The sequence below is a fragment of the Dipteris shenzhenensis genome, chromosome 18, assembly GCF_047967505.1.
Source record: "Dipteris shenzhenensis isolate YYH24624 ecotype China chromosome 18, Dip_SZ_1.0, whole genome shotgun sequence".
In the NCBI taxonomy this organism is placed as follows: Eukaryota; Viridiplantae; Streptophyta; class Polypodiopsida; order Gleicheniales; family Dipteridaceae; genus Dipteris; species Dipteris shenzhenensis.
The window spans coordinates 4508142-4534019 of NC_141613.1; the positions used below are offsets into that span (position 1 = coordinate 4508142).

A 25878-nucleotide genomic window follows, 5' to 3' on the forward strand; every position below is an offset into this window, starting at 1 on the left:
TTGTCATTTAGACAAATGACAAGATGTTATTGATGAGTTGTCGGACAGAGTACATCTTTCATCACTCCTTTTGTACCGGTAAAATTGTTCATACATGAATTCATGATCAGAGACAAATCTAGAGGATATCAGCTAGGAGGAAAAGTAGCCAAGGAAGGACGCTTATTCAAAATGTTAGCTTCAATACCATATTTACATGCCAGGTCAACTCAACCGCAACAGATGACACTTTTCATAGTATGGCACAAGAGATATGGACATGTCAATTTTAAAAGCTTAATATAGCTCAAAAAATAAAATATGGCAATTGAAATTTCGAAACTACAATTTCTTAAAAATTTTGAAAAAAAAGCAAACCAAATTTAGTAGAAGAATCTCTAGAGCTAGAGGTATTTTAGATTTGATATACATATGTATGGGATTATGCCCAAACCCACAGTATCAATGGTTCACTTTACTACTTGACTTCCATCGATCACTACAAAGATATTTTTGGGTCTATTTTCTGAAAGAGAAATTTGAAGTCTTCTCCATATTTCAAGAATTTAAAGCCATGGTAGAAAAACCAGAAAGGGAAGAAAAATCAAAGTCATGATATTAAGCAGAAGAGGTGAATACATATCTTCAACATTCATGAATTTTTTCAAAAGTGATGGCATTCGAAGGCAATTCACTTATGTAGATACTCAACAGAATGCAAGAGCTGAAAGAAAGAACAGGACTTTAGCAGACATTACTAGAGCATTTAATATTGTATATTATGAAATGCAATGACCTTTGGCATGATTAAGAGCCATATAGCAAGCAAGTTCATGAAAAAATAGTCGATTCAAAATTGTAAATAATGTTGGATTTATTAAAAGATCTTTTCACATGCACAAATTGCATATTTTCAACTTTGTCCATTTTAGGATCAATCTAGATACTAATATCAACAATTACCAATGTTTTAAGACCACCGCGTAATAGTTCCACTAGTTCGCATTCCAAATTTTCCACGCATAAGCTACATCTAGGTTTCAAAAGATTTTAAAATCTCTTGAATAAACCCAATGCTGAGAGAGAGAGAGAGAGAGAGAGAGAGAGAGAGAGAGAGAGAAAGATTAGGTTTCAAATTTAAAAACAAAGGAGTACAAGTACTCATGAGAACTGTCCTTAGAGGGACGAGTTGATTTGGAGAGAGAGACAGACAGACAGACAGAGAGAGAGGAACGAATTGATTTGGGAAAGGGGGAGGGGGAGAGAGAGAGAGAGAGAGAGAGAGAGAGAGAGAGAGAGGAACGAGTTGATTTGGGAAGGGGGAAGAGAGAGAGAGAGAGAGAGATGTCACTCACTATAGAAAGTGTAAAATTGCCTAAAATAACTGGAGGGACACTTTATAAGAAAAGTGTAAGAAGAGCACTGCTTGCAAGGCAATGCTAACAAAAGAAACACTAATGTTAAGACAACGAAACAAAGATTAACCAACACACATAATAAAGCACATGAAAAACCAATACAAACACAAGATTATCATTATCCTTTAATTGTAGTTATTTCTTTCTTTCTTTTCAATTTTAAAGTAATCATAAACAAAAACAAAAACTTTTTTTTTTTTTTAAACATAGGAGCTCCAAAAATGGAACAAACCTAGCAATTGATGGGACTTTTAAACTCCCCAATTTGAAAATGATTCTACACTCAAAGATCCTAAAGATACCCAAAGCTAATTCCAAAGATATAACAACTACAAGGTAGGACATAGCAGATTTTCATAAATTACTTTTCTTATATTATAGCTCTTTCTAAGAAGTAATAGGATTACTTTACTAATCAGAGAGATAAAGGCACTCTTTCTTGTGCAAACATGAGAGAATGTACACATTGATGACTCAAACATCTTCGATATGGCTAAATCTGGAGTGACAACTTTCCAATCCTATATATATCAAATTCTAAACCTAAAGAAGATTGAATAATGCTAAGATCCAAGAAACTCCAATCGCTTGGCTGTACAATTAAATTCACAAAACTCTGGAGGGCAAATTTCTCCAATAAAAATATTTGCATCTTTGTACATAAAACGTTTGAAGTTTGGAACATCTAGGAAAAGTCATCCATGAATCTCCTAACCTGACGAAGTTTATTAACAATAATTGGACACTCCCTATCAAGAAGGAAGCAAGAGAATTATTAACAAAATTGAGAGCGTGGGAGTGGGACGAATGCTGCAACCATTGAAATATACAGACCTCCATCCAGCTGTTTGTTTACACCCAAATGCAGAATATCATCGAGATTCTTCAGCCTGTCCACATTTCAATTTAAGTATGTACGAGTAGGTTACCTTAAGATCTTCTTGACTTCTACAATAGCGATTCCACCAAGAAGTTACTCCTTTGCACAAGTGAGTTATAAAATCAACCAAAGAGAAGTTCACCAGGAAGTGCTCTACTTCAACACTCTGTTTGAAATGGCAATTACTCGAGTGAGCTTAAACCGCCATCCATAGGCTTAGACCTCCTTCCAATGATAACTTGTGTCAGCTCAAACTAGCTCTGCAGTAAAAACCAGGTACAAACTTTTTTGCAGTAAAGGTTAAACTGCATAATCTCGAAAATTCATCATTGAACCGGAAGCTCACTCACTAGTTAAGACTCTTTTCAATTTACATGTCAGGGTTTGCAAACTATCATTTTCCAAAGTAATGTATACATACAACCCTCCTGCTATGTAAAATCTTGCCCGTTCTCTATGGGGGATGATTGCAGTTCCCTAGTTTTTTGGGAATTACCAATATCAATTTATCATAAGCAAATCATCTGCATCTCTTTGGACTTCATGTTCTCAGTGAATCACTTTAGTATTTGATGCCCGCTTTGGCAAGAGCTTTAACCCATAGCCCATCCATGAAGCACATGTCGTAAATGCCACCAACCAACTGCATGGACATCAATTATCACTCAGCCACAATCCCCATGCATTGACCTTCAACAACCGAACTTTCAATATGTGCACATTGCAGAACAAGGTTCCACTTTTCAAGACAGCCAAACAACACAAAAAGCACAAATTGCCATATTTATGAATCAAACAAAAGGAAATTGGCCACACCCCAAATCTTCCATTTTAAACAGAAATGACACAGTTTCAAATGCCCATGTGCACCCACCCAAGTGATATACACCCATGGAACTCTACACCAACTCCTGGTTACATTAACGCACCACACACCCACATACACTTCTACCCAACGATGCTTCCACAGCAGAGGCATGTGCGTAAGTGCAAAGAGGGCAACAGATCCAAGTGACAGCCTATAAATCTGAGATGCCTCCTGATGGATCTCTTGTACCGAAGGGGGAAAACAGGCTAAGTTAGTAGGGTTAAAAGGAGCTATTTTTTTATATTTCTTTTTGGAGTTGTGGAGGTGATGGTGGGCGTTTTTGAAATGGGGGGACAATGTAAGCCTCGCCCCCACTCATTTATAGGCAGCGAATGATTTGACTCACTAATCTACTGGAGCTTATTGCTCCCCTCTCCTGCCTCAGTCCCACCCCCCCTCCCTTTTTCCCTGTCACTCATACACTCCAACATACTCTTACCTCTTCTCTCTTCTATAATGTTTTCAGCTTTTCTGTTATCCTACACCTTCCCTACCTCTGCTGATTTCCACCTTCCTTACACCTGCAACACCAACTCTGCAGAGGTGCGAAATTATGCTGGGGAAATGCAAATTTTGGAGAAGCTGCAAAGGACAACATTGGATATTTGCGGATGGTGACAAAGAAAGCCTCTCTATTGATAGCAGACGCTGCATAAATGTTCCCTCTGCTGGCTGTTCCACTCTAGGACAAAAATGAGAGTGATGTGCCTTAGCTACAACTCCGAATCCCATAGCAAGTTGAAATGAAAGGCATAGCAGATTGAAGCAGAAAGAGAGTGAAAACAGCCGGCTCCTTATGATTGGAGCAGATTGAAGCAGATTGATGCAGAAACAGAGTGAAAACACATTTTGAGGGTGATTGGAGCATATTGAAGCGGAAAAGACGATGGAAACAGACAGCTTCTTATGATTGCAGCAGATTGCATCATAAAGAGGGTTTAAACACCATTTTGAGGATGAAAGTTGAGATTGAAGCACAAGTATGCACGCACCTTTGTCAACCCACATGTTTGACTGCATCTGTTGACTTAAAATACTGAGAGTACATTACCAATCTCTTCAGTTGATCCTCTTACGGTTTACATCTATGCTATGTGGCATATGTTCAGGACGTATACCCAGAGGGCAGCGGATCAATAGGTTACGCACGTTGGGGGAGGTCGGGACAGAGGAGCATTTCTTATATGTCTTCCCAACCTACTATGAGATCCGGGGACGATACCACTGCCTCTTTTAGGAGGGGCATGGCTTTGGCCCACTCTCACGGTTGATCCACTTCCACGACCAGGTCTGCATTGGGTTCTATCTGATCGGGATACGACAATATAGAGAGGCACTATTGCGACAGATCAGACAGCAGCAAGAGGTGATCGCGCTGCAGGATGCTGAGGTAGACCCAACTCCACGACAGTATGGGGTGGAGGAGGAGGAGCTAGCTTACATACAGGCAGTGTGGATCAGCGGAGAGAGACGACGCCACACTACGGAGTGACCAGCTCTTGGTGTACTTTGTCCCATCTTCCCATGAGGCCTCCCGAGGACTTTAATACATCTTTCTTTCTTTCTTTCTTTCTCTCTCTCAGAGAAGATTATGGCGACAGCAGAAATCGCTTGAAAAATCTACGGAGCAGCCAGCCCCAAAACTAGGGAGCTACTTAAAGAAGTTTTGGAACATCGCAACAGAGTACAATGGCTAGCACAGACGTTAGCTCAACAAGTACTCATTACATAGAAAGTTTTGCAGTATTTACATCTCAATGGATGTAAGGGATCACTATTTATTAATAGTGATCCCCAACCCCATAGTTCCTGAAGGGTCTCACGTGGAATTTAATAGAATCAAATCGTATCATATCATATCATCTCTCTCTCTCTCTCTCTCTCTCTCTCTCTCTACATTAGTATAAAGCACTAAATTCTCTATGGTCAACTAAATGTGGCTGAGCATACCTTAATAAAGGAACAAGGGCATGTGTATCTTCAATCTCAAAGGCTGGCAGCACAAGTGCTGTTCCAACAAGAGCTAACTGGAACACTGTGTTTACCTGTTTCAAGATGCAAACCATGTGAGACAAATAAAGCTAGAGATTGTTTGCTTTAACAGAATTACAAAGAATTGCAGCAGAGGTTCAAGAAGAAAACCTTGCTTATGAAAATTGGCTTGACTTTTTGGATGGATCCTTCGGCAATGTTGAAGAAATCCTTTACACTTGTCCACTGCAACAAAAGGCAAAAATGAGTGGACTTGAACTTACAATCCGTCTGCTCACACAGTTGGAAACAAATAATAAAGAATCAATTCCAAATACAGAAAGATACCTTCCAACTCAAACTCCATGCTCGATAGATAAAAGTCCCTCCAATCAGTGCAGCATCTCTTGAAACAACTAGAGCAACTAATGCAGCTGCAACCCCAACAATTTTCCCCACTCATACTATGGACTAAAATTTTTCTCGCTGCCATTGCCTGATTAAATTTGTCTCTCTTATGGCCGGAATAATTCCTGCTGTTAAGGAAGGTGAATGCTCTAAGGACTTACGGTGTAAATAACAAAGAAGGCACATTGAAAAAAAAGGTAACAAATTCTAACTTAAACTTACGGTGTAAATAACCTGCCTGTGCCATGGACAACGTTACGCAACAAATCAGAACCTGAAAATTGTTTGAAACATCCTGTATGAGTAAAAGCTTTGAAAAGGTAACCCACAGTCCACTATGACTTATGCCAAGCACGCGACTTCGTCAGCCATCTTCTTTCTATTACCTTGTCAGCAAGAGGATCCAAGTAAGTACCGACAATGGAATCTACAGCTTTCCTTCGAGCAATGTAACCATCTAGCTGCTCACACCAGATCAAAATGTGAAATTCAGCATAACCTCTCTCTCTCTCTCTCTCTCTCTCTCTCTCTCTCTCTTCAACCGTATCATACGGTAGGACCTACTCTAGCTCTATATGTCACAAACTTGGGGGGAGGGACCAAGAGTTCCCCACCAAGATCCGGTTCTACCGCGACCACTTCTTAAGAGTATCAGATGATGGAGTGAATACAAACCCTATGGAGGATAGGTGAGTCTCACACACCCTCAGGATTGACATCGGACAGATACGGGCCTTGTCCAATCAACTGAGGATCGAGGCAAGGAGAGCCACAAGTAAACCTAGAGAGCAGCAAATCTGCAGACTATGCACTTTGGGAGCGATAGAGACAAAGGAGCATTTCCTATGTACTTGCCCAATTTACTATGAGATCCGATGACAATGATAGTATCACTGTCTCTTTTAGGAGGGACATGATTTTGGGCCTCTCTTCCAGTTAATTCACTTTCAGGACTACGTCTGAGTTGGCCTCTATCTAATGGAGTTGCGACCAAATAGAGAGACCTTATTGCGTTAGATCAGAGAGCAAGAGGAGACAATACAGCGCAAGACAAGGATGGATCGAGCTCTACAACACATCATAGATTTCTATGCACTCGAGTTTACCCCTAGACATGGCAGAGTAGAGGAGATAGATGACATAAGGGAAACATGGGTTAGTGAGATGAGACGACAACGAGGAGAGATGCAGCCAAAGACACAGGAGCCACACACAGTGCATCGACGGAAGGGTAGACCATAGCTCATCACCCCCCTTACTCTAAACTAGGTGGTCAATACCATCATACCAAAGTAAAAAAACCATACAATCGTTTTTGGGGGACAACCCAGGGCAGAGTACCTCTTATTGACTCCAAATACATTCATTTCACAGGGACAACTCAAGGCTGAGAACCTTTATTGACTCAACACAAAAACACATAGCATATAGGGCCTACAAAGCCCAAGGATCCGAGTCATAAGGATCCTCAAGAGAGAGGCCATGAACCTCAACTGTGGCTGCATGTATCTCCTCAGGGCACTCTTCAGGTTCAGCTGTTCTTTAGCAAGAAGATTGCAATGGTGCTTCTCTTATTCATGTTCCTTCTTCTTGAAGCAAGTGGCTTCAATATGTCCTTTTCACTTACAAAACTTGCAAATAATATTGCTTGTGGAAGCAAATGCTTGATCACCAAGAGAGGCAAGAATGGCTTCTTTGTTACAACAGTCCTTCTCAATGAGTAGAGCCACCATATCATCAAACCTGGCAGTGGCAAGGCGTAGAACTTCAAGAGTTTGCTCAAAGCGTGGTATCCCATGCATACTCTTCATAAGGACAGCCATCTTATCTTTATCATCAGGTGTGCTTTTCAAACTTGAGAGTTGTTGAACAAGAGATTGAAACCTTGCTAGATGATCACTCATGTAACCGGCCTTTGACCGACAAAGGGCAGTGTAAGTCACTCTATTATCTCACAAATCTCAAATACAGCCAACTTGAACCATTGCCATTGTCCACGAACAGAACTTAGAGCATATAACTTTACAGCATAGCATCACTGAACCATTCAAGACAAGGGAGGCTAGAATGCCCCTACTCAAAAGCATGAAAAATGACACCTGTTGGACCCAACACTTGGCGCCCCTTGCCGTATTTATTTAATTACTGGTTAGCTCAAATACAAGGGACTCCCTTCAAGAGCTCACCCGCAGGTGCAATCCAGTACAATGCCAACCCGTGGCTGTACCAGTGATCAACTCCTAGTGCTATTCTCTTGGTTCCCTTCAATAGCCATGCATAACACAAGTAGAACAACCAAACAGCATATACCTAGATGAATCCAAGAACATTCCCAAACTCATCCTCTAAAAACACAACATAGTGCAGTTTCAATCTCATGATAGTCACAAGGTTGAAAACCATAAACTCCATCATGCATAGCAGGGACTAGCTACTATGACATCCCCACTGACGTCATCAGTGCCCAACAGTTGGTGTAGACCATAGTATAAAAATAAGCTCTCACACAACCAAACAGCATGCCCACCAATGCATTCACATAGAGCAAAGCCATTACTAAGCCCAAGGCTTGCCACTGCACACCCAGGAAGAGAGTATCACAACCAGTGCCCCAATCCTCTTCCGGGCCAAGAAACTGAGCAAGAATGACAGTAACATAGAGCAGAAGAAGAAGATAAGAACCCAGCCAACAGAAAGAGCATGTTTCATCCCGGAACAGCCCCAAAGTAGGATGAATAGCCGACAGCAGACTCTGGTAGGAGGGAGCTGCCTATGAGTGACTTCCAGCACCAGAAAAGATCAAGAAAGAGAGGGTTCAGCAAGCTGAAACAGATCCGCCATGATTGTGCCCACCAGAGTGGAGATTCCAGCCCACCAGCACCTCAATTTTCAGTGCGCCTTGCACCAGACAGGAGCAAGAAGAGAGGCGTCCAAGAATATGGGCTCAGATGCAAGAAAGGAAGACTTTTGTTGTGAAGAAGGTCGAGAGAACCTCCAGAAATGGCCCAGAATGGAGGCGTCCAAGTCCACGAAGCATGCCAGCAGCAGAGAACACCAAGGGGAGGAGAACTATCGCGAAGAAAACTCCAAAGTCAACTTCAGCCAGCAAGAGGGAGGCTGCAAAAATCCGCCATCTTCAGAATGAGGGACTTCTGGTAGGGGTGAAGACTCAAAACAGCATGGAAAGGAAAGGAAGGGCTCCCGGGCCTTCCAAGAGCTTCCAGAGGTGACACCTAGGTGCCACAAGGCAAGCAGAGAGGCCACACTAGCTCCACACACAAACACATGGCAAAATGAGGCGTGGGAATTTAATGCCCCTAGGGGGGTCAGATGGCACACCATGACCCTAATGCTTGGGAGCTGACGACCCCAGTTTGTAGGATCTCTAGGAGGTCAATTTTTAAAAGATGACCCCACTGAACCAAACCAATGACCTTACAAATCAAAACCACTCTAATAGCACTAGGAGTTGCACTCATTGCACATGAAATCATAGGTACCTCTTGGGCATTAACTAAGGCCCCTAGCTTGGTACCCTAGGCTAAATTCAGTGACAGTTAATTTGGACATTTCACCATCACCACCATGTCCCCGTGACAACTCAACTCATCACTCTCTTCCATTTTCAAATCATAGAACTTGAGCTTCAAAAAGACTTTGGAGTTGGTACTTTATTACCAAATAACGTCTATAGGCGATCCCAAATCTCCTTAGCAATTGAGTCGAAATCCACATCATGGATGAGAGAGTCGGCCAAGCAAAGACCAATGAGGGCAATGGCTTTTGCATTCTGCTGCTTCCATAACTTGTGTTGTTACTGATCAAGTTTATCAACTTTGTCGTCCTCAACATCCCAAACTCCTTCACGCATAAGGAGCAGCTGCATCTTGGTTTTCCATGTGGGAAAACCTTTCCCCTTGAACTTCTCTATGAGCAAGGAACTAGCAAATAAGGAAGTCATGGTGAAAAATGGCTTCGTGGAGGCGGGCTGCAAGCTGAAATGAATAACCAGCAAATGAATGGCTGGTCTAGGGCTTCAAAACACAATAGGAGACTCCACGTATGCAAGAGGGCAGATATAGGTAGCTGGTGGTGCTCCAAATGCGAACGCGAATCAAAACACAACAAGAAGAGGCTCCAAAATGCAGAGCTGAACCAAAAAGGGAGCACTTGTGGGCGCTATGACTGCTTGGAATGCTGGAGCAGGTCCGAAATATGCAGGTCGGTTCACCAAGACAGCTCTGAATTGATGTACCAGGTCACCAAGCTGAAAATCGGCTGTTCAAAGCACACCGAAGTCCTGCAGCAGGTCTCCAAACAGAGAATCAGCCAATATATCTATGCTGGAAGTCTGAGAACAGCTCAGAGACTCCTCTGTTGTAGGCGGTTATACAGCAACAGCTCTGAAATCCCTAGATTCGGCAATAGAAGGCTTCAAGCAGGTAATGGAGAAGCTCTAGTCAGGTGCAAACAGCAGAAGGAAGGAAGCAAAATGAGGCAGAAATGAGGTGGCTGAGCAGAGTTAGGGTTAGGTTGGAGAAGTTGATGACGTGGTAGGGCGGGTTAGGGCAGGACTGACCTGCTCTTATACCATGTTAGAAACATGGTGAGAGAGAGCGAGAGAGAGAGGCCAGGGAGAGAAGAAGTGATACTCAAATCTAGACACCATGGAAGGCTTTCATTCATTCATCATCATCATCATCAAATGAGACAAGTGAAGTACAAGCCTTTATAGGCTACACACACACATACTAGCACCAAGTGCCTATCCGATAAGTACTCACACATCGAAACACTACTAGATCTCCTAGTACAACACATCTCACACACTCTTTGGCTATGATATCTCCAACACAGAGTTATGTGGATTAGGAAGACTTCTTCATTTCCCCTCTCAAGCATCACGATGTAGCTCTTGGGATGCCTTGGTTTCACCATAGGGGTGTGAAGTTGTCTCTTCTTGAAAGAGTTTTAGATTTTGTACATAGGGAAAAAATGCAACGGATCACTACTACGAACAGAGGGAGACTATCGATGTTTTTGCTAGAAAAGCAATGAAATATGATGTTTCAGCGTACATGGTTTTCATTAAAGAAAAAGATTTGTAAGTGCATGCTGAAATGAATGATTGCTAATGAAGAAAATTTTCAGTTTCCTGTAAGTTTAAAGATTGCTTTTCAGATGCCTTGCCAGGGGAGCTAACCCCTGAGAGACCAAAGGATCATCGGATAGATCTCAGCAATGAACCACCCAATAGACTGCCTTACAGGGTTGTGCCACTCAAAGAGAAGAGATTATGACTCAAGTCCAAGACTTGTTGTCCAAAGAGTTAATTCAGCCCAGCTTCTCTCCTTTCTGTTCTCCTGTACTTCTAGGGCAAAAGGATGGTTCCTTCCGTATTCGTTCATTATCGCGCACTAAACAAAATGACTATTAAAAATAGATTCCCTATTCCACGAATAGATGATTTGCTGGACCAGCTCAGTGGAGCTTTGGTATTTAGCAGAATAGATTTGAAAGTGGTATGATGAAGTCCGCGTACAACCACAAGAGTTGCACAAGATAGCATTCCGCGCTACTTTAGGTCTGTATGAATATTCAGAATGCCCCTGCTACCTTTAATCGAATGATGATCCTAAATTTCGTCCTTACAAGCATTTCACTGGTACCTTCTTCAATGACATCATAGTCTTTTCCAAGTCTGAAGAAGAGCACCAAGAACACCTTGCCATAGTGTTCCTGACCGATTTGTTATGGCGGTGGATCATCTCAGTAGATAGGACTAGTCGAACTGGAGACACTACTTCAGACGGCATCGATTTTGGACATGTGATACTTGTTCTATTAATTAAAATGTGCGCACACATGTCTAGGTCCCGGGGGCAATAGCAAGGAAAGGATGCATTAAGGTGCATTGAATGGTAGATGCATGGGTCATAGATGATAGGCTAAGGGTAGGTGTAAATGGGAAGATGGAGCTTGAGTGATCTCAAGGGACATTAATGAAAGGGTATCACCTTTTCATTGTGAATCTCACGTTGCTTTCTTCATTCACCTTGCATTCATCCGCCATCTCTCTCTCTCCCACCTTGCATGTAGGTCGAAATAGAAACAAGTACTCTCACGAGGGCGCTCTTCCCCATTGGAGGGCCAATCGGCATTCAAGTTTTGCATGCATTGCACACATTTGCATTCTTGAGAAGGCTGGTTCTTCACACACAGTATGCCTAAGTCCATTGTTAGTGACAGCGACCCCAGAATGATTAGCCTATTCTGGAGAGCCTTATTTGATAATATGGGAATGAATCTGAATTTTTCTTCTTCTTTTCATCCCCACACAGATGGTCAAAGTGAAGTAGTAAATTCACAATGCTAGATCTTTTGAAATGCTACGTTGCTAAAAGGTGATTCTACCACCAATCCTGAGGACCAAAGACTAGATATTTGCAGCTGAATGGTATGTCAGAGACCTCTTGACGGCATTTAGCCAAGTGCAAACAGCAATAGAGAGGTCTCAAGAGAAACAAAAGAAAGCTATAGATAAGCATAGAAGGAAACTAGACCTCAAAAGAGGTGATTGGGTACTTTTAAAATTTGAGAAAGCCAAGCTCTGCAATCTTAAGGGCAAAGAGAAAGTGTATGCCAACCTGTCTACCAAGTACTATGGCCCTTTCCGGGTCATAGATGAAATCAATGAGGTGGCACACAGATTGCAGTTGCCAGAGCATAGGAAGATTCATTATTTTTTTCACGTGAGTCTTCTGAAGAAATATCAAGGGCCAGCGCCTACAAAACATATAATGGAAGATCCACCAGAAGTGGATGAGCTAGAGGAGATCCTTCAGCCAGCAGAGCAGATTGTGTACAATGCGGTACGCAAGGGACCTCAAGACAAGGCATTTTATGGATACCTTGTAAAGTTTAAAAATCATTCGGCATTTGAAGACATGTTGTCTAATTATCCACAAGTTTTGGGTACTTACAAAGAGGCTTTTCAATTGAGGTCAACCGATTAGAAGACGAGGGAATGTTATCAAGCTGTCAATATTCCAAGTAAAATACACAGTTGACCATTTCTTTGATCATAATTAAAGAGTTCTTCATTTAGTTTTTCTTAGGGTGAAAGAGTTCTTCTAAGTGGTCAAAGCATTGCCTTCGGTCAATTACACTTGACTTCGGTCAAAAGGCTTGGTTTAGGCCAAGAGGATTGACTTTAGTCAACCAAGATATTCCAACCTTGGTTGGAGAGGCTTGGTTACAATTAAGGTGCCTTGATTTTAGTCAAAGCCCCTTAATTATAGTCAAAGAGGGTTGACCTCGGTAAACCAGAGAATTAATGTTTGGTGTGCCCTTTGGTTTGCTTGGTGGGGACACACATAGAGACTAAGACTACTCTAGAAAATATTTTGCATGCAAAAAGCTAACGGCGGTTAATATGCTCACGGTGGTGTGCTCCATTAAATTGCTGCTAGTCTTAAGAAGGGTCAAAGTGCCCTACTTTTAAGGGGCTAAGGATGCTTACCAAGAGAAATCTACATCAGCATGTGACCCAAGCCTTGGAAGCCTCCACAGCTGCCAATCTATTTGGTATGTAATTAGTGTTCCCTAGGAAAATGACACATGGCACTTGCCAAGAGAGGGGAGCTGATCTCCCAAGTATTTCTGATTCCTCACGTTAAATCAGCTTCGAGCTGCAGATCTTGTACTCTCTGTAAATCTTCCATATGTGAAATAAAGTACCTAGCAGCTTGGGCCCTAATGTGTGTGAGATTGAAGGAATGAGAGAGACAAGAGAGAGAGACAAAGTTGTCTGATATTGACAACCAGAAAGAATCGATGATCATGACGATGCATTGAATCAACTAGTTGACGTTCAAAAAGACCTCTGAAGTTGTTGTAGTTCTAGCTTTGAGCTTAGTTTAGTATAGTGCTCAACAAAGGGTCTTAGTGAGCCCTTTGCCTCAGCCCATAGTGGCTTGTACGAGTATGAGTTACTCTAATATTGTACTTTGTCTCATAGGCCCGTGAGGCCTCCCGAAACAGTAATACATCTCTCTCTCTCTCTCTCTCTCTCTCTCTCTCTCTCTCTGCTTCTAGGCACACTTTCAGGACTCACCAACAAAGAGCTAGCTCTTCGACACACTAGTGCGATATGCAACACCCTTCTGGGGATGTGACTTTCCGAAGACCGAGTGGAGGAAATTTGAGCGGCTACAGGTGACTATGGGGTCCAAGATGATTCGGAGTAAGCCCTCAGTTCCACATGAGATAGTATAGGCAGAGTTCGCCATGACTGACTTTCATTCATAGAGTCTGGGACTTGCCTTGATGGAGATTACCGAGATTGTCCTTGGAGTCATATAGACGACTAGCAGAGAGTGGAGCGGAAACATGGTATGCATCGATATCCACATGGTTTACCAGGCACGTTATCCACATGGACAGGCTCCCCCATTTTCAGTACAACATGGACGCACCCTCTGAGTCGATCCCTCAAGATGAGATCAACCCTATCATACAGTTAGATCTCCTTCAGTTCCATACGTCTTGGACTTGGGGGGGGACCAAGAGCTCCCCACCAAGTCCCAGTTCTATCGGAGGAGGGATTCATCATCAGACCCCGGTATCTCGAGGACAGAGGAGTCTCACACACACTGAGGATTGTCATTGGGTAGATGCGCGTTTCATCTCATTAGTTGAGGATCGAGACGGGGAGAGCAACAGGCATACCCAAGGAGCAACCGATATGTATGCTTTGCACACTAGGAGCGACTGAGACAGAGGAGCATTTCCTATGTGCCTGCCAAGCCTATTATGAGATAGAGGGACGATACTATTGCCTCTACCAAGAGGGGAGCGGTTTCAGTCCACTCTCACGATTAATCCACTTCCAGAACCAGGTCTGCACTGGCCTATATCTACTTGAGATGCGCCAACACAGGGAGACCCTACTACGACAGATTAGAGAGCAATTGGAGGCGATCAGGCCACAAGACAGAGAGGTTGATAGAGCACAGTGACACGTCACAGACTTCTATGCATTTGAGTCATCTCCAGGACACAGCAGGATGGAGGTGGAGGAGATATATGACATGCAGGCAGCCTGGATTACTGAGAGAGGGATGCAGAGACCACCTGCAGCACAGAGAGTAACCAGAGCACACTCTATTGAGGTCCGTCCTATCACATCTTTCCTCAACAGAGACCGCCCAAGGCGAGGGGTCACTATGAACATAGCCCAACGGGTTCAGAGATCGAGGAGACCACGTCCCCATCCGCCACCACAGCACGACAGATGCAGATCCGAGACATTTTTGCCGCTCACAGACGAGCCACCATGATGCCGGGCTTTGGCTTCTGAGCCTGAGTCTCATCTCTTAGCATGCTACAGCTCTCAGATAGTTGCTAGTCTTTTGGGTTATATCTGATTTTGCTCGAGCTATTGAGCTCTGTAGAGTTATCAGTTTATCAGTTTATCAATTTATCAGTTTTTCAGTTTAACAGTTTAGCAGTCTTAGCACTCAGCAGGGACCTTAGTGCGCCCTTTGCTCCAGCCCGCTGAGGCTTGTATGAGATCATCCTTCTTGGTGTACTTAGTACCTTGTCCCATAAGCCCGCAAGCCTTCCACGGACGTTAATATATCTTTCTTTCTTCCTTTCTTTCTCTCTCTCTCTCCACACCCACACCCCCCCCCCCCCCCCCCACACATACACATTTATGCAAATATGTACATATGTGCACACGTGCACATGTATGTATGTATGTGTGTGTGTGAGCGCGTGCGCGATCACGCGCGCGCTTTTCACAAAATAAGTGTGTGTGGATGTGCATGCATGCAAGCATGCAGTAAGTTTTCATTTACAGGTTTTGTTATATAGGGGGGCGAAAGATGAAATAATAAGTTCGATGAAAAGCAAGTTTGGTAGATTTGCCATCTTAAAAATGGCTAGTTCCAAAGGCCTCAATGCTTGACTCTCACGCTTTTGAGCAAGCTTCTCAAGGCATAAATGCCATTTATTGACTGGAGCCTAGCAAACAATTAGCAACTCAACTTGGACATTGCTTAGCTCTTGAAAATATATCATGAAGAGTTGGATGAAACTCGCCATGACCAGCCTCAAAAGCAAAGGAAAGGTTTTTGTACCTTACACATGCCGAATTTGGTAAGTTCATGGGAAGAGTGAATGCAATGGAGATTAAATAGGTAAAATATAGGATCCATAACTTTTGATTATTATTGAAAAGAAACCTCGTGACATTTCAAAACTGGCAGGTAGACATAAAATTTGGTGTGAGTATGGACTGAATAATAAAAACTTGAAAACAGACCACTTGTTTTCCCATGTGGCGATACCAGATTCTCCCAAATAAATGAATGTATGAGGCCGTGATATATATAAACTTTCATATATATTAGGAAAAAAGATTATTCAAAGTAGAATTTAACACATACTCACCCAATCGCTTGCACCCGCAAATACCAATCCAATTAGTGCCTGCTGTGACAGACCTTGCAAAATCAGCCTGTTACCAGAAACGGAAAAACATAAACATCTCAATTACCAGGAAAAGCTAGCCTGAACAAAACAGAACCGCACTTGACAAACCATTGCTCTCACTAAGACTAATAGAAGAAGATAAGAAGAATAGAATGGAAATCACCATATGGCATTTAAAATTTTTATTAAACTTAAAAGATCTCATTTTTATTTTGCAAAGCTTTATCACCCACACTGCCTTCAAGGTGATGATCAAACTTTTATTTAAAACATAATGTTCTTGTAAACCTAAAACATATCCATGGTTTTGACAGAGAGATTAAGGTGCGTTTTAAAAGTTTTCAAAATCCTCTAGAAAATTTTATGCCATTTAAATTCTCCTCAAGCATTGTAGTGGAACTCAATATGTTATGTTTAATAATTATAGAAATTGGCCTTTGGAGTCTAGACTCTAGAAAACTTACTTTGTTTATTCTTCTTTTTTGCATGTCTGCACGAAAGCTCCATATCCTTTCAGCTAGATCTAGGTGCAATCTTGTGAGAGGATGTGGGGAGCTAGGTTCTACAATGAGGGGTTCAAGATCCTAACTAACTAAAAGCAAACGCCCTGTTGTCTCTTTCTTTAGCAATTGCACAAAAGAAATGGCCCATGTCATTACCGAACTCTAATATGTCTTTTTCAACACTATTGCAACACAAAAAGACAATATGAATCGTAACCATGTCACATGTGGCTACTTGCATGCCAATATCTCCATGCATGAATGACAATGGAGATAAATAAAAATTTATAATCAAAATATTGTTGGATGCACGGAGCAATGGAAGGAAGTTGGAGTGGGAGGAGGAGACAACAAGCTGAAGGAACCGAAGTGTACTTGCAAATGGATAATGAGAAAGTACAAAAGGTGGCCTATATAGGCTCAAACTCAAGTTATGACTAAGTGTCCTAAGTGAACTACGGCTAGTGTCCCAAGTGGACTAGAAATCATAACTAGCCTACAAGGGCTAAGTGGCAACAAAACCCCCCTGCATGGTATGATTGAACTATCCTGGATAAATCTTAGGTATACCTGAAAGCTGAATAATGGTTGCACATGTTCATCCATGATGGATATAGCAACCTATGATCATACAAAGTGATCAAAATCACATGACATATGGTACCACGTGTAAAGCTTGCCGAAAAGTTTCAAACTTGGGTCACGGTAGAGCCTTTGTGAAAAGATCTGCTAAGTTACCCTCCGTAGGAACGTTCGACAACTGTATGTCTCCAGCCGACACTCTAATCCATCTATTTGAAAAGCCCAATCTTTGCATGATGCCCTCCAAGGAAGACCACTCCACCCTGTCATAAGCCTTCTCAAAATCCAAGAGGACGGCGAGAGGCTGAGACTCCTCCTGGGCCCAATCCAGTGCCCCCAAGAAAGTGAAGATATTGCCCGGAATGTTGTCAACCTTGAACGAACCCTGACTGTGTGTCATGAATGATATCCACTAGATGAAGCCACCACTTAACTTAAGATCTTGGCCAAGATCTTGTATGTGGTGTCTAAAAGAGTGATCGGTCTCCAATATCGCAAATCTGTCTTATCACCCCCCTTCGGAATCAAACGAATCCACCACAACTCAGAGATGGCGAGAGGGAGCCAAATCAAAAATCTCCTGGAACGCTAGGCGGAGGGGGGTGTGAAGGTACTCCTAAAAACACCTAAAAAAGGACGCTGTCAATCCATCCTCGCCAGGGCACTTCTGTTGGAAAGGTCACCTCCCCATCATTAAGCCCCCATATGAGGAGAGCATTGGGAGGTGGACCTAGGATCTGAGAGATGGTCACATGGGCAACATGATGGCTGCCATGAGGGCACAGATCAAAGAATGAAAGAGAGAGGGAGGGGGCTGCCACATGGGCAGCACCTCACAGCAAAGAAAAGATGGCTAAAACGGCTGCAACATGGGCAGCACATGGGCTGCCATGTGGGCAGCACAACAGCTTGGCAGAGGAGCAGCAAGGCAGCGTGTACAGGTTGGAAAAGGCACCTTCAGAGAGCAGCACATGGGGCTGGCAGAGGAACATAGGTAGCAGCATGAGCAAGGCCAAAAGGCGCCTGCATGGGGGACCTGGAGCAGCAGCACATGGGCCTGCAAAGAGGCGCAGGAACGGGGAAAGAGAGCAGCCCAAAAGGGCCTGCCAAAGGCCCTTTTATAGGGCTGGTTGGACCAGCCAACCCATTCGGTCTTTTGCAGACCAGGTCAGCCAGTCTGGTCAGCCAGATTTGGCCAGGCTGGTCGGGTCTATTAGGGGCCTATAAAAGGAGGGCCTCCAGGCCCTCATTCGCCATTCTCTGGAGCAGCCTTCACACAAGCAGCATGAGCAATCTTCTACCCATCTTGGAGCCTATACTTTGAAGAACCAAGAGACCTAGAGAAGCTGCAGATGGAGCTTGAAGCGTTGCACCTAGGGTAATCTATAGGCTGCAAGGTGGAGAGGATCATTCTGGACGGAAAGTCTACAGACGCTCAAGGTGGAGCACACAAGCTCAAGTCTGGAGATAGCCAACAGATAGGAGGACCTTGGGTAAGATCAGAGGACCACAACATTGGTAGGACTCTTGATCTATCTCTTTTGTATTGTGTCCATAGATTTGGACACAAATATATTGTTTTGTGGTTTCTATATCTTGCTGGTTCATTGTCTATTGATGAGTCTGCATATCTATCTGATGCTCTTAAGTTAAGAAGTTTGTGATTTCACACACCACACCACACTGTTTGAGGTCCTTGGTTATTCTATCAGTCTTCCGCTGTGCGTACCCTCTGTTGGTCGATTTCTAACATGGTATCAGAGCATGGTGCCTAGAAGACTCCAGGTTGTTCACTCATTATGAGGGGGACACCCGGAAGATTGTGGCGGCTGGATTGCTCGAGTTCGAAGGCAGGAACGTGACTCAAGGTGGTGGTGCCAAGAGGTGCTACCAGAGATGGACTTGTGTACCGGGACGGTGCGCGGAAGTGGAACTAGACCTGGTGGAGCAGGAGCCACTCGATGAAAAGCCAGGAAAAGATTTCGACATCGAAACGTTCCAGAGGACTACAACCAAGGAGTTACTAGAGCATCATCATAGACGTGCTAGCATTGGACCGAGAAGTGTCGGGGAGAGGAGGTGTTGGAAAGGTCACCTCCCCATCTATAAGCCCCCATATGAGGAGAGCATGGGGGGGGCGGGCAGGGGAGACCTAGGATTTGAGAGATGGTCACATGGGCAACATGATGGTTGCCATGAGGGCAGGGATCAGATAACAAAAGAGAGAGGGAGGGAGCTGCCTCACAGCAAAGAAAAGATGGATGAAAGGGCTGCCACATGGTCACCACATGGGCTGCCATGTGGGCAGCACAACAGCCTGGCAGAGGAGCAGCAAGGCAGGCATGTACAGGTTGGAAAAAGGCACCTTCAGAGAGCAGCACATGGGGCTGGCAAAGGAACACAGGTAGGCACCTGCATGGGGGACCTGGAGCAGCAGCACATGGGCCTGCAAAAGGCGCAGGAACGGGCAAAGGCAGCAGCCCAAAAGGGCCTGCCAAAGGCCCTTTTATAGGGCTGGTTGTACCAGCCAACCCAATCGGTCTTTTACAGACCAGGTCGGCGAGTCTGGTCACCAGATTTGGCCAGGCTGGTCGCTTCTATTACAGGCCCTTGGGGGCCTATAAAAGGAGGGCCTCCAGGCCCTCATTCACCATTCTCTAGAGCAGCCTTCACAAAGGCAGCAGGAGCAATATTCTACCCATCTTGGAGCCTATACTTTGGAGGACCAAGAGACCTAGAGAAGCTGCAGATGGAGCTTGAAGGGTTGCCCACCTAGGCTGATCTATAGGCAGCAAGGTGGAGAGGATCATTCTGGACGGAAAGTCTACATACACTCAAGGTGGAGCACGCGGGCTTGAGTCTAGAGATAGCCGGCAGATAGGAAAGACCTTGTGGTAAGATCAGAGGACCACACCATTGGTGGGACTCTTGATCTATCTCTTTTGTATTGTGTTCATAGCTTTGGACGGAAATATATTATTTTGGTGGTTTCTATATCTGGCTGGTTCATTGTCTATTGATGAGTCTGCACATCTATGTGATGCACTTAAGTTAAGAAGTTTGTGATTCCACACCCCAAACCACACTGTGTGAGCTCCTGGGCTATTCTATCAGTCTTCCGCTGTGCGTACCCTTTGTTGGTCGATTTCTAACATGGTATCAGAGCATGGTGCCTAAAAGACTCCAAGTTGTTCACTCATTATGAGGGGGACAACTGGAAGATCGTGGCAGCTGGACTGTGTTAGAAATGACCCAACATAGGGTACGCATAGCGGAAGACTGATAGTAATGCCCAGGAGCTCACACAGTGTGATGTGGGGTGTGGAATCACAAACTTCTTAACTTATGTGCATAGATGTGCAAGCCAGTAAATAGACAATGCTCAGAGACAAATATAGAAGCAACACTATATTTTCCATCCGTCCAAAAACTAGGACAGGATACAATACCAAAAGGTCCTTCTACTACAAGCCTGACACTTCTAGATCTCTGAGCCCGCGTGCTCCACCTCGAGCATATGTAGACTCTCTTGGAAATGAAGCTTTGACAGGCTGCAGAGCTCCCCGCCGCCTGCCTCTCCAGCCCCCCGCCTCTCTAGCCCCCCGCCGCCTGCCTCTCCAACCCCCCGCCGCCTGCCTCTCCAGCCCCCCGCCGCCTGCCTCTCCAGCCCCGCTGCCTGCCTTCAGCTCCCCAGCCCCCCGCCGCCTGCCTCTCCAGCCCCCCGCCTCCCGCCTCTCCAGCCCCCCCGCCGCCTGCCTCTCTCGCGCCACCTGCCTGCCTCTCCAGCCCCCCGCCTCTCCAGCCTCTCCAGCCCCCCGCCTCCCGCCTCTCCAACCCCCGCCGCTTGCCTCTCCAGCTCCCCCGCCGCCTGCCTCCAGCTCCCCACCGCTACCTCCTCCCCGCTACCTGCCTCCAGCTCCCCCCCGCCGCCTGCCTCCAGCCTTTCCAGCTCCCCCCTCCTCCCACTGCCTGCCTCCTCCCCCCGCTGCCTGCCGTCACATTCCCTCTCCCTCTTCCACGCTGCCTCCTCCTTTGCCTGCGCTGCCTCTTACCTCGCTGCCTGGACCTGCAACACCCGTTGCCCCTGCCTCGTGGTCTGAGGGCCCTTGTCAGCTACAAGCCTTGGCTTGCCACTGGCCCTGCGCAGGCCTGCGCACCCCTACAGCAATGTTGAACAAGATCTGCCTCTGCAGGAAATCGTGCACCTAAACAAGTCCTACAATGGCCCACAAACCCAAACAGTCTCCGAAGCCAATTGTGGGAGACATCGCAAAGCGCATCTCCAGGAGTGGATTAGCAATTGACAGCCAACCAGTCCTGAAAACATCGGGTGCAATGGGCACCAATGCAGTTCTTTCTCCCGCAGCCATCATCTCTACTCCGACCACTGCCTCCCCCACCAGTGTACCAAATACCCTCAGCCTGCCCCCCACTCCAGCTCCCCCACACAGTTCCTCACCCCCCACACAGCTCCCTTTTGTCTCCACCACTCTTATGTCCCCCCTTCCCCTCACCCAGCAGCCTTTCTCCACTCCCCTGCCATATACAGCCAGCCTATCTCCCACGCCCCCCCAGCCCTACGCCATGTCCCAGTTCGCACCCCCCCGGTTCCCACCTGAGACGATAGATTACATCTTTATAGAGCTACATCGACTACGGGATCATACCGTAGCACAAGATCAGCTTATTCAGAACATGCGCCAGGAGATCACTCACCTCCGTCAGGAGGTTGTCTCTCTCACTGCTACAGTCACAGCCGCCCCGCGCACTACACCAGAGGTGGAGGAGCGGATCGCTACCATCCAGACTGCTATTGCGGAGACTACCAGATGGGTGGACGTTGCGAGACGGGCACCCAAAGCAGCAATCTCAACCACCATCGCCGAGCAGGAACAGAGGGCCAGTAAGGCTCTCAACATCCGAGTACATGGTATCCCCCGCGCAGATTTACTCACCCCCTTAGTGGACGCAACTGCTTTCGTGACCTCTACCCTCGGCCTCGCCGAGCATGGGATCGAGCATGCATGGCGCACAGGACGGGACCCCACGCGCCCACAGCCACTTATCATCCGATTCAGGGATACTCAGGCTCGACTTGCAGCACTCAGGCAGAGTGCTACACTATGGGACCACCCTACTATCTTCATGGATGAGGATCTCACACCTATGCAGGTGGAAGAGCAGCGCACCCTGCTTCAGCAGCGAGATGTAGCCCGTCAGGAGGGGAAGTGGGCTGTCGTCCGAGATGGCCGCCTATTAGTTGGCCCCTGCCGCCGAGCCCCACCAGGTACTCCAGACAAAGTAGCAAGCTCCCCCCTCCAAATAGGGAGACATGGTCTATGAGATTCAAACTCAGCACACAATACCCTTAGCATGCACCATATGGAACTGTAATGGTACCCTATGGTCTATACAGAGGCACATCAGAGCCCCGAGCGCCCTCTCCCCTCGGTCAGTGGCTATACCTGGGAGTCAGTATTCCGCGAGGAGACCAGATATACTGGGGGGGTCTGAGGATCAGGCGGAGTTGCAGTACTCTTTCATTCAGCACTCACGAGCTTGATATCCGTGGTTAGACGGGATGTCCATGCTCGTTACCTATGGCTCCGATTTCGACGCCCCTCCACACGCAACCTCTTTATTGCAGTCTGCTACTTTCCTCCAGAGACGTCACATTTCGCACGGATGCTACGTGAGGATACGGGGGTATCCCCCTATTTAGATCTCTACTCAGACATTGTGGAGTTCTCCAGACGCGGAGAGGTCCTCCTAGTTGGGGATTTCAACGCAAGGACAGGTGCACATCAGACATCACTCCTGGACTTCCACGGTCCTATTACCTGAGATGGACACAGAGGACTCGGGTTTCCCCCGTTCCTCGGCCGACAATCGCGCTCCCGCTACTGCGTATGGGCAGGCTCTTTTGGACCTTGGACGTATACATGATTTGGTCATCTATAATGGACTAGACCGGTGGCCTGCCTCCTCTGGTTTCACATGTTTCCCACATGGCGGAGGAGCCAGTGTCGTCGACTACATTCTGGGATCTCCTGCTTTAGCCCCACAAATCACTGACTTCCGTACTGCACCCTTACCCCCAGGAGCCGACCACACTTACCTGTTCTTTCATATCCTTGCCCCTCGAGCCCCTCCCAGCCACACCCCACACTACACTACCTATCATGAAATACACTTTGATCATAACCTCTCACCTGATTACTCAGCCCACCTAGCCTCCCTCCTCAGACACATAGACACCATACCCTCTCTAGATCACCAAGCCGCCCTTATCACCCACTCCCTTCACAATGCAGCCCGCCACATTTTTCCTTCCACTACTCGGTCCACCCACCCTCCACCCGCTGGCTCCACCCCTTGCAATAGCTGGTATGATGACGAGTGTAAAGCATTACGCCGCACACTCCAACTCACGACCCAGCGAAATGCTAGGGCCAACCCACATCTCACCAGGGATTATCGTCGACTAGTCCGTCGCAAGAAGCTAGCCTTCTTGCGCCAGAATGAGGATACACTACTAAACATTCTGTTTAGTAGCAACTCCAAGGATTTCTAGAGGAAATTCCTAGAACGCTGATCCCCCTCCCCCCTCACAGACACTTCCCTCTGGCACTCCTACGCACGTACACTCTATGATATCCCTAATCAGCCTCCTCCCGACCTCTCAGCCACCCCCCGCCCCACTTCTTGCACCCTCTTCACAACCCAGGGAGTCACCCACGCAGCGCTTAAGCTTCACAACGGCTGAGCTAAGGATCATGAGGGCCTATGCACAGAGTTTGTTGCCTATGGCATCAAAACTCTAGCCCCCATCCTGGCAACACTGTTCAATGAAGCTGTCTGCCACGGGTTCCCCAGAGCCTGGACCCTGAACACTATCACACCCATCCACAAAGCAGGAGATCCCATGGATCCAGGGAATTACAGGACCATCATGATTGGACATGTTATGTCCAAGATCTATGCATCAGTGTTAGATGGCGAGGTCAGTGCTCGCGCAGAGGTACAGGGGCTCAGGGCATCCGGACAGGCCGGTTTCAGGACGGATCACTCGACTTACGATCACATTTTTACACTTAGAGGGATCATTGAGGAGGCCAGACACAAGAGACAGAGAGTATATTGTTGCTTCGTGGATTTCCACAAGGCATTCGACACCGTTTCCCGCGCCCGACTCGTCAGACGCCTGCAGGAGTTAGGCTACGACTCGGAGGTTATCTGGGCAGTAGTAGCTCTCTATGAGCGGGTGACGGGCCAGGTCAGGATTGGCACCAGTTGGACCCCAGAGATCACGAGCACTATCGGAGTCAAACAAGAATGTCCCTTGTCACCGACTCTATTTGGCCTCTACATCGACGAGCTCGAGACCACCATCAGGACACTCGGAGGTGCAGGCTGCTCTCTTGCGGAGGCTGTCATCCAGATTCTCCTATACGCAGACGATGTAGTACTACTATCCTCTTCTGCTACTGGTCTTCAGCGACACCTGGATGGACTTCAGGTCTTCTGTGATACACATGACTTGAAGGTCAACCTTGGGAAAACCAAGGTGATGATCTTCAACACTTCCAGACCCGCTATGCACCGAGAGCAGTTCCTCTTCGCCGGCCACCCTGTTGAGATAGTAGACTCTTACACATACTTGGGCGTTGTCTTCTCAGGCCCGATCTTCACGATGCACCCGGCCATGCAGGCCAGGATCAGCCGGGGCTACGCCGCTCTTGCCAGGCTGGAGCGACAGTGCTACCACTCCCACTTCCAGGACCAGCGGACCAAGTCTCTCCTTTTTGATTCTTTGGTCCGCCGAGCAGGCATGTACGGTAGCCCGTGGTGGAGAGCCGACCTTTCAGACACAGAGTGGGCTCGAGTCGAGCGCCTACAGATACTGATGTTTGCTCGGATGATCCGTAGCAAACCATCGGTACCACACCAGATCATTCTAGCAGAGTTTGGCGCCTCACCCCTACAGCTCGATGCGGCTTTCCAGGCTATCACTTATCTACACAAAGACAAGGATTTCAGCTCCTCCTCCGACGGTCGCCTCCGCCTACCTTGGCTAGCCCTATCCTCCTCTATGGCCTTATCCGTTGATGGAGACCAGAGATGCTGGTATAGTCGTCTTTCCAGTTGGTTCACCCGACTAGGCCTCGACTTAGACCGATTGCCTCCTTTTCAGTACAGCCTCGACGCTCCACCATCTCCCCTCTCCCCCACTGACCAGGAGGTCAACCGGCTCATTCGAGCAGATTTGCTCCAGCTCCACACCTGGCGGACATGGTTTCTTCACCCCGAGCTTCCTGTGAAGCTCGACTTCTACCGCCGACACTGCCTCCAGATCTCACAGGAGGGCTTCATCACACCTCCGGGTTACACACAGCTTCATCTACCACATGCGCTCCGAATCTCCCTCGGTCAGTTTAGGGTTTCATCACACCGATTACAGATCGAGAGCAGACACGCAGAGGGTATCCCACGAGAGGGCCGCCTTTGCCCACTTTGCGACTTGCAGGAGATCGAGTCGGAGGAGCACTGTGCTTTCAGATGTCCTATCTATTCTGCCATTCGAGGCCGGTACCACTGCCTCTTCCGCGACGGATTCGGCCCCCTCCCACACATGCTGCAGTTCCCGGATCAGCGATGCCTAGCCGCTTTCTTACATGAGATGACTCGCCACCGAGATACCTCTCTCCGAGCACGACGACACGCGCAGCACACACAGCGTGAGGACACCCAGCGGCCCATCACTGATTT

General features: G+C 46.4%; 1 protein-coding gene across 1 annotated transcript in view; it reads right to left on the reverse strand.

The window, feature by feature from the left end:
* Nucleotides 1-2060: 2060 nt before the first annotated feature.
* Nucleotides 2061-25878, reverse strand: part of CLS (cardiolipin synthase) — a 42355-nt gene continuing 18537 nt past the window's right edge. The window contains exons 2-8 of the mRNA XM_087389735.1: nucleotides 15983-16049; nucleotides 5911-5985; nucleotides 5747-5798; nucleotides 5465-5550; nucleotides 5288-5362; nucleotides 5096-5190; nucleotides 2061-2920 (exon numbers count right to left, since the gene is read on the reverse strand). Of these exons, the coding sequence (XP_087245861.1) occupies nucleotides 2827-2920; nucleotides 5096-5190; nucleotides 5288-5362; nucleotides 5465-5550; nucleotides 5747-5798; nucleotides 5911-5985; nucleotides 15983-16049 (544 nt within the window). The 3' untranslated portion in view covers nucleotides 2061-2826. The remainder of the gene's footprint in view (nucleotides 2921-5095; nucleotides 5191-5287; nucleotides 5363-5464; nucleotides 5551-5746; nucleotides 5799-5910; nucleotides 5986-15982; nucleotides 16050-25878) is intronic.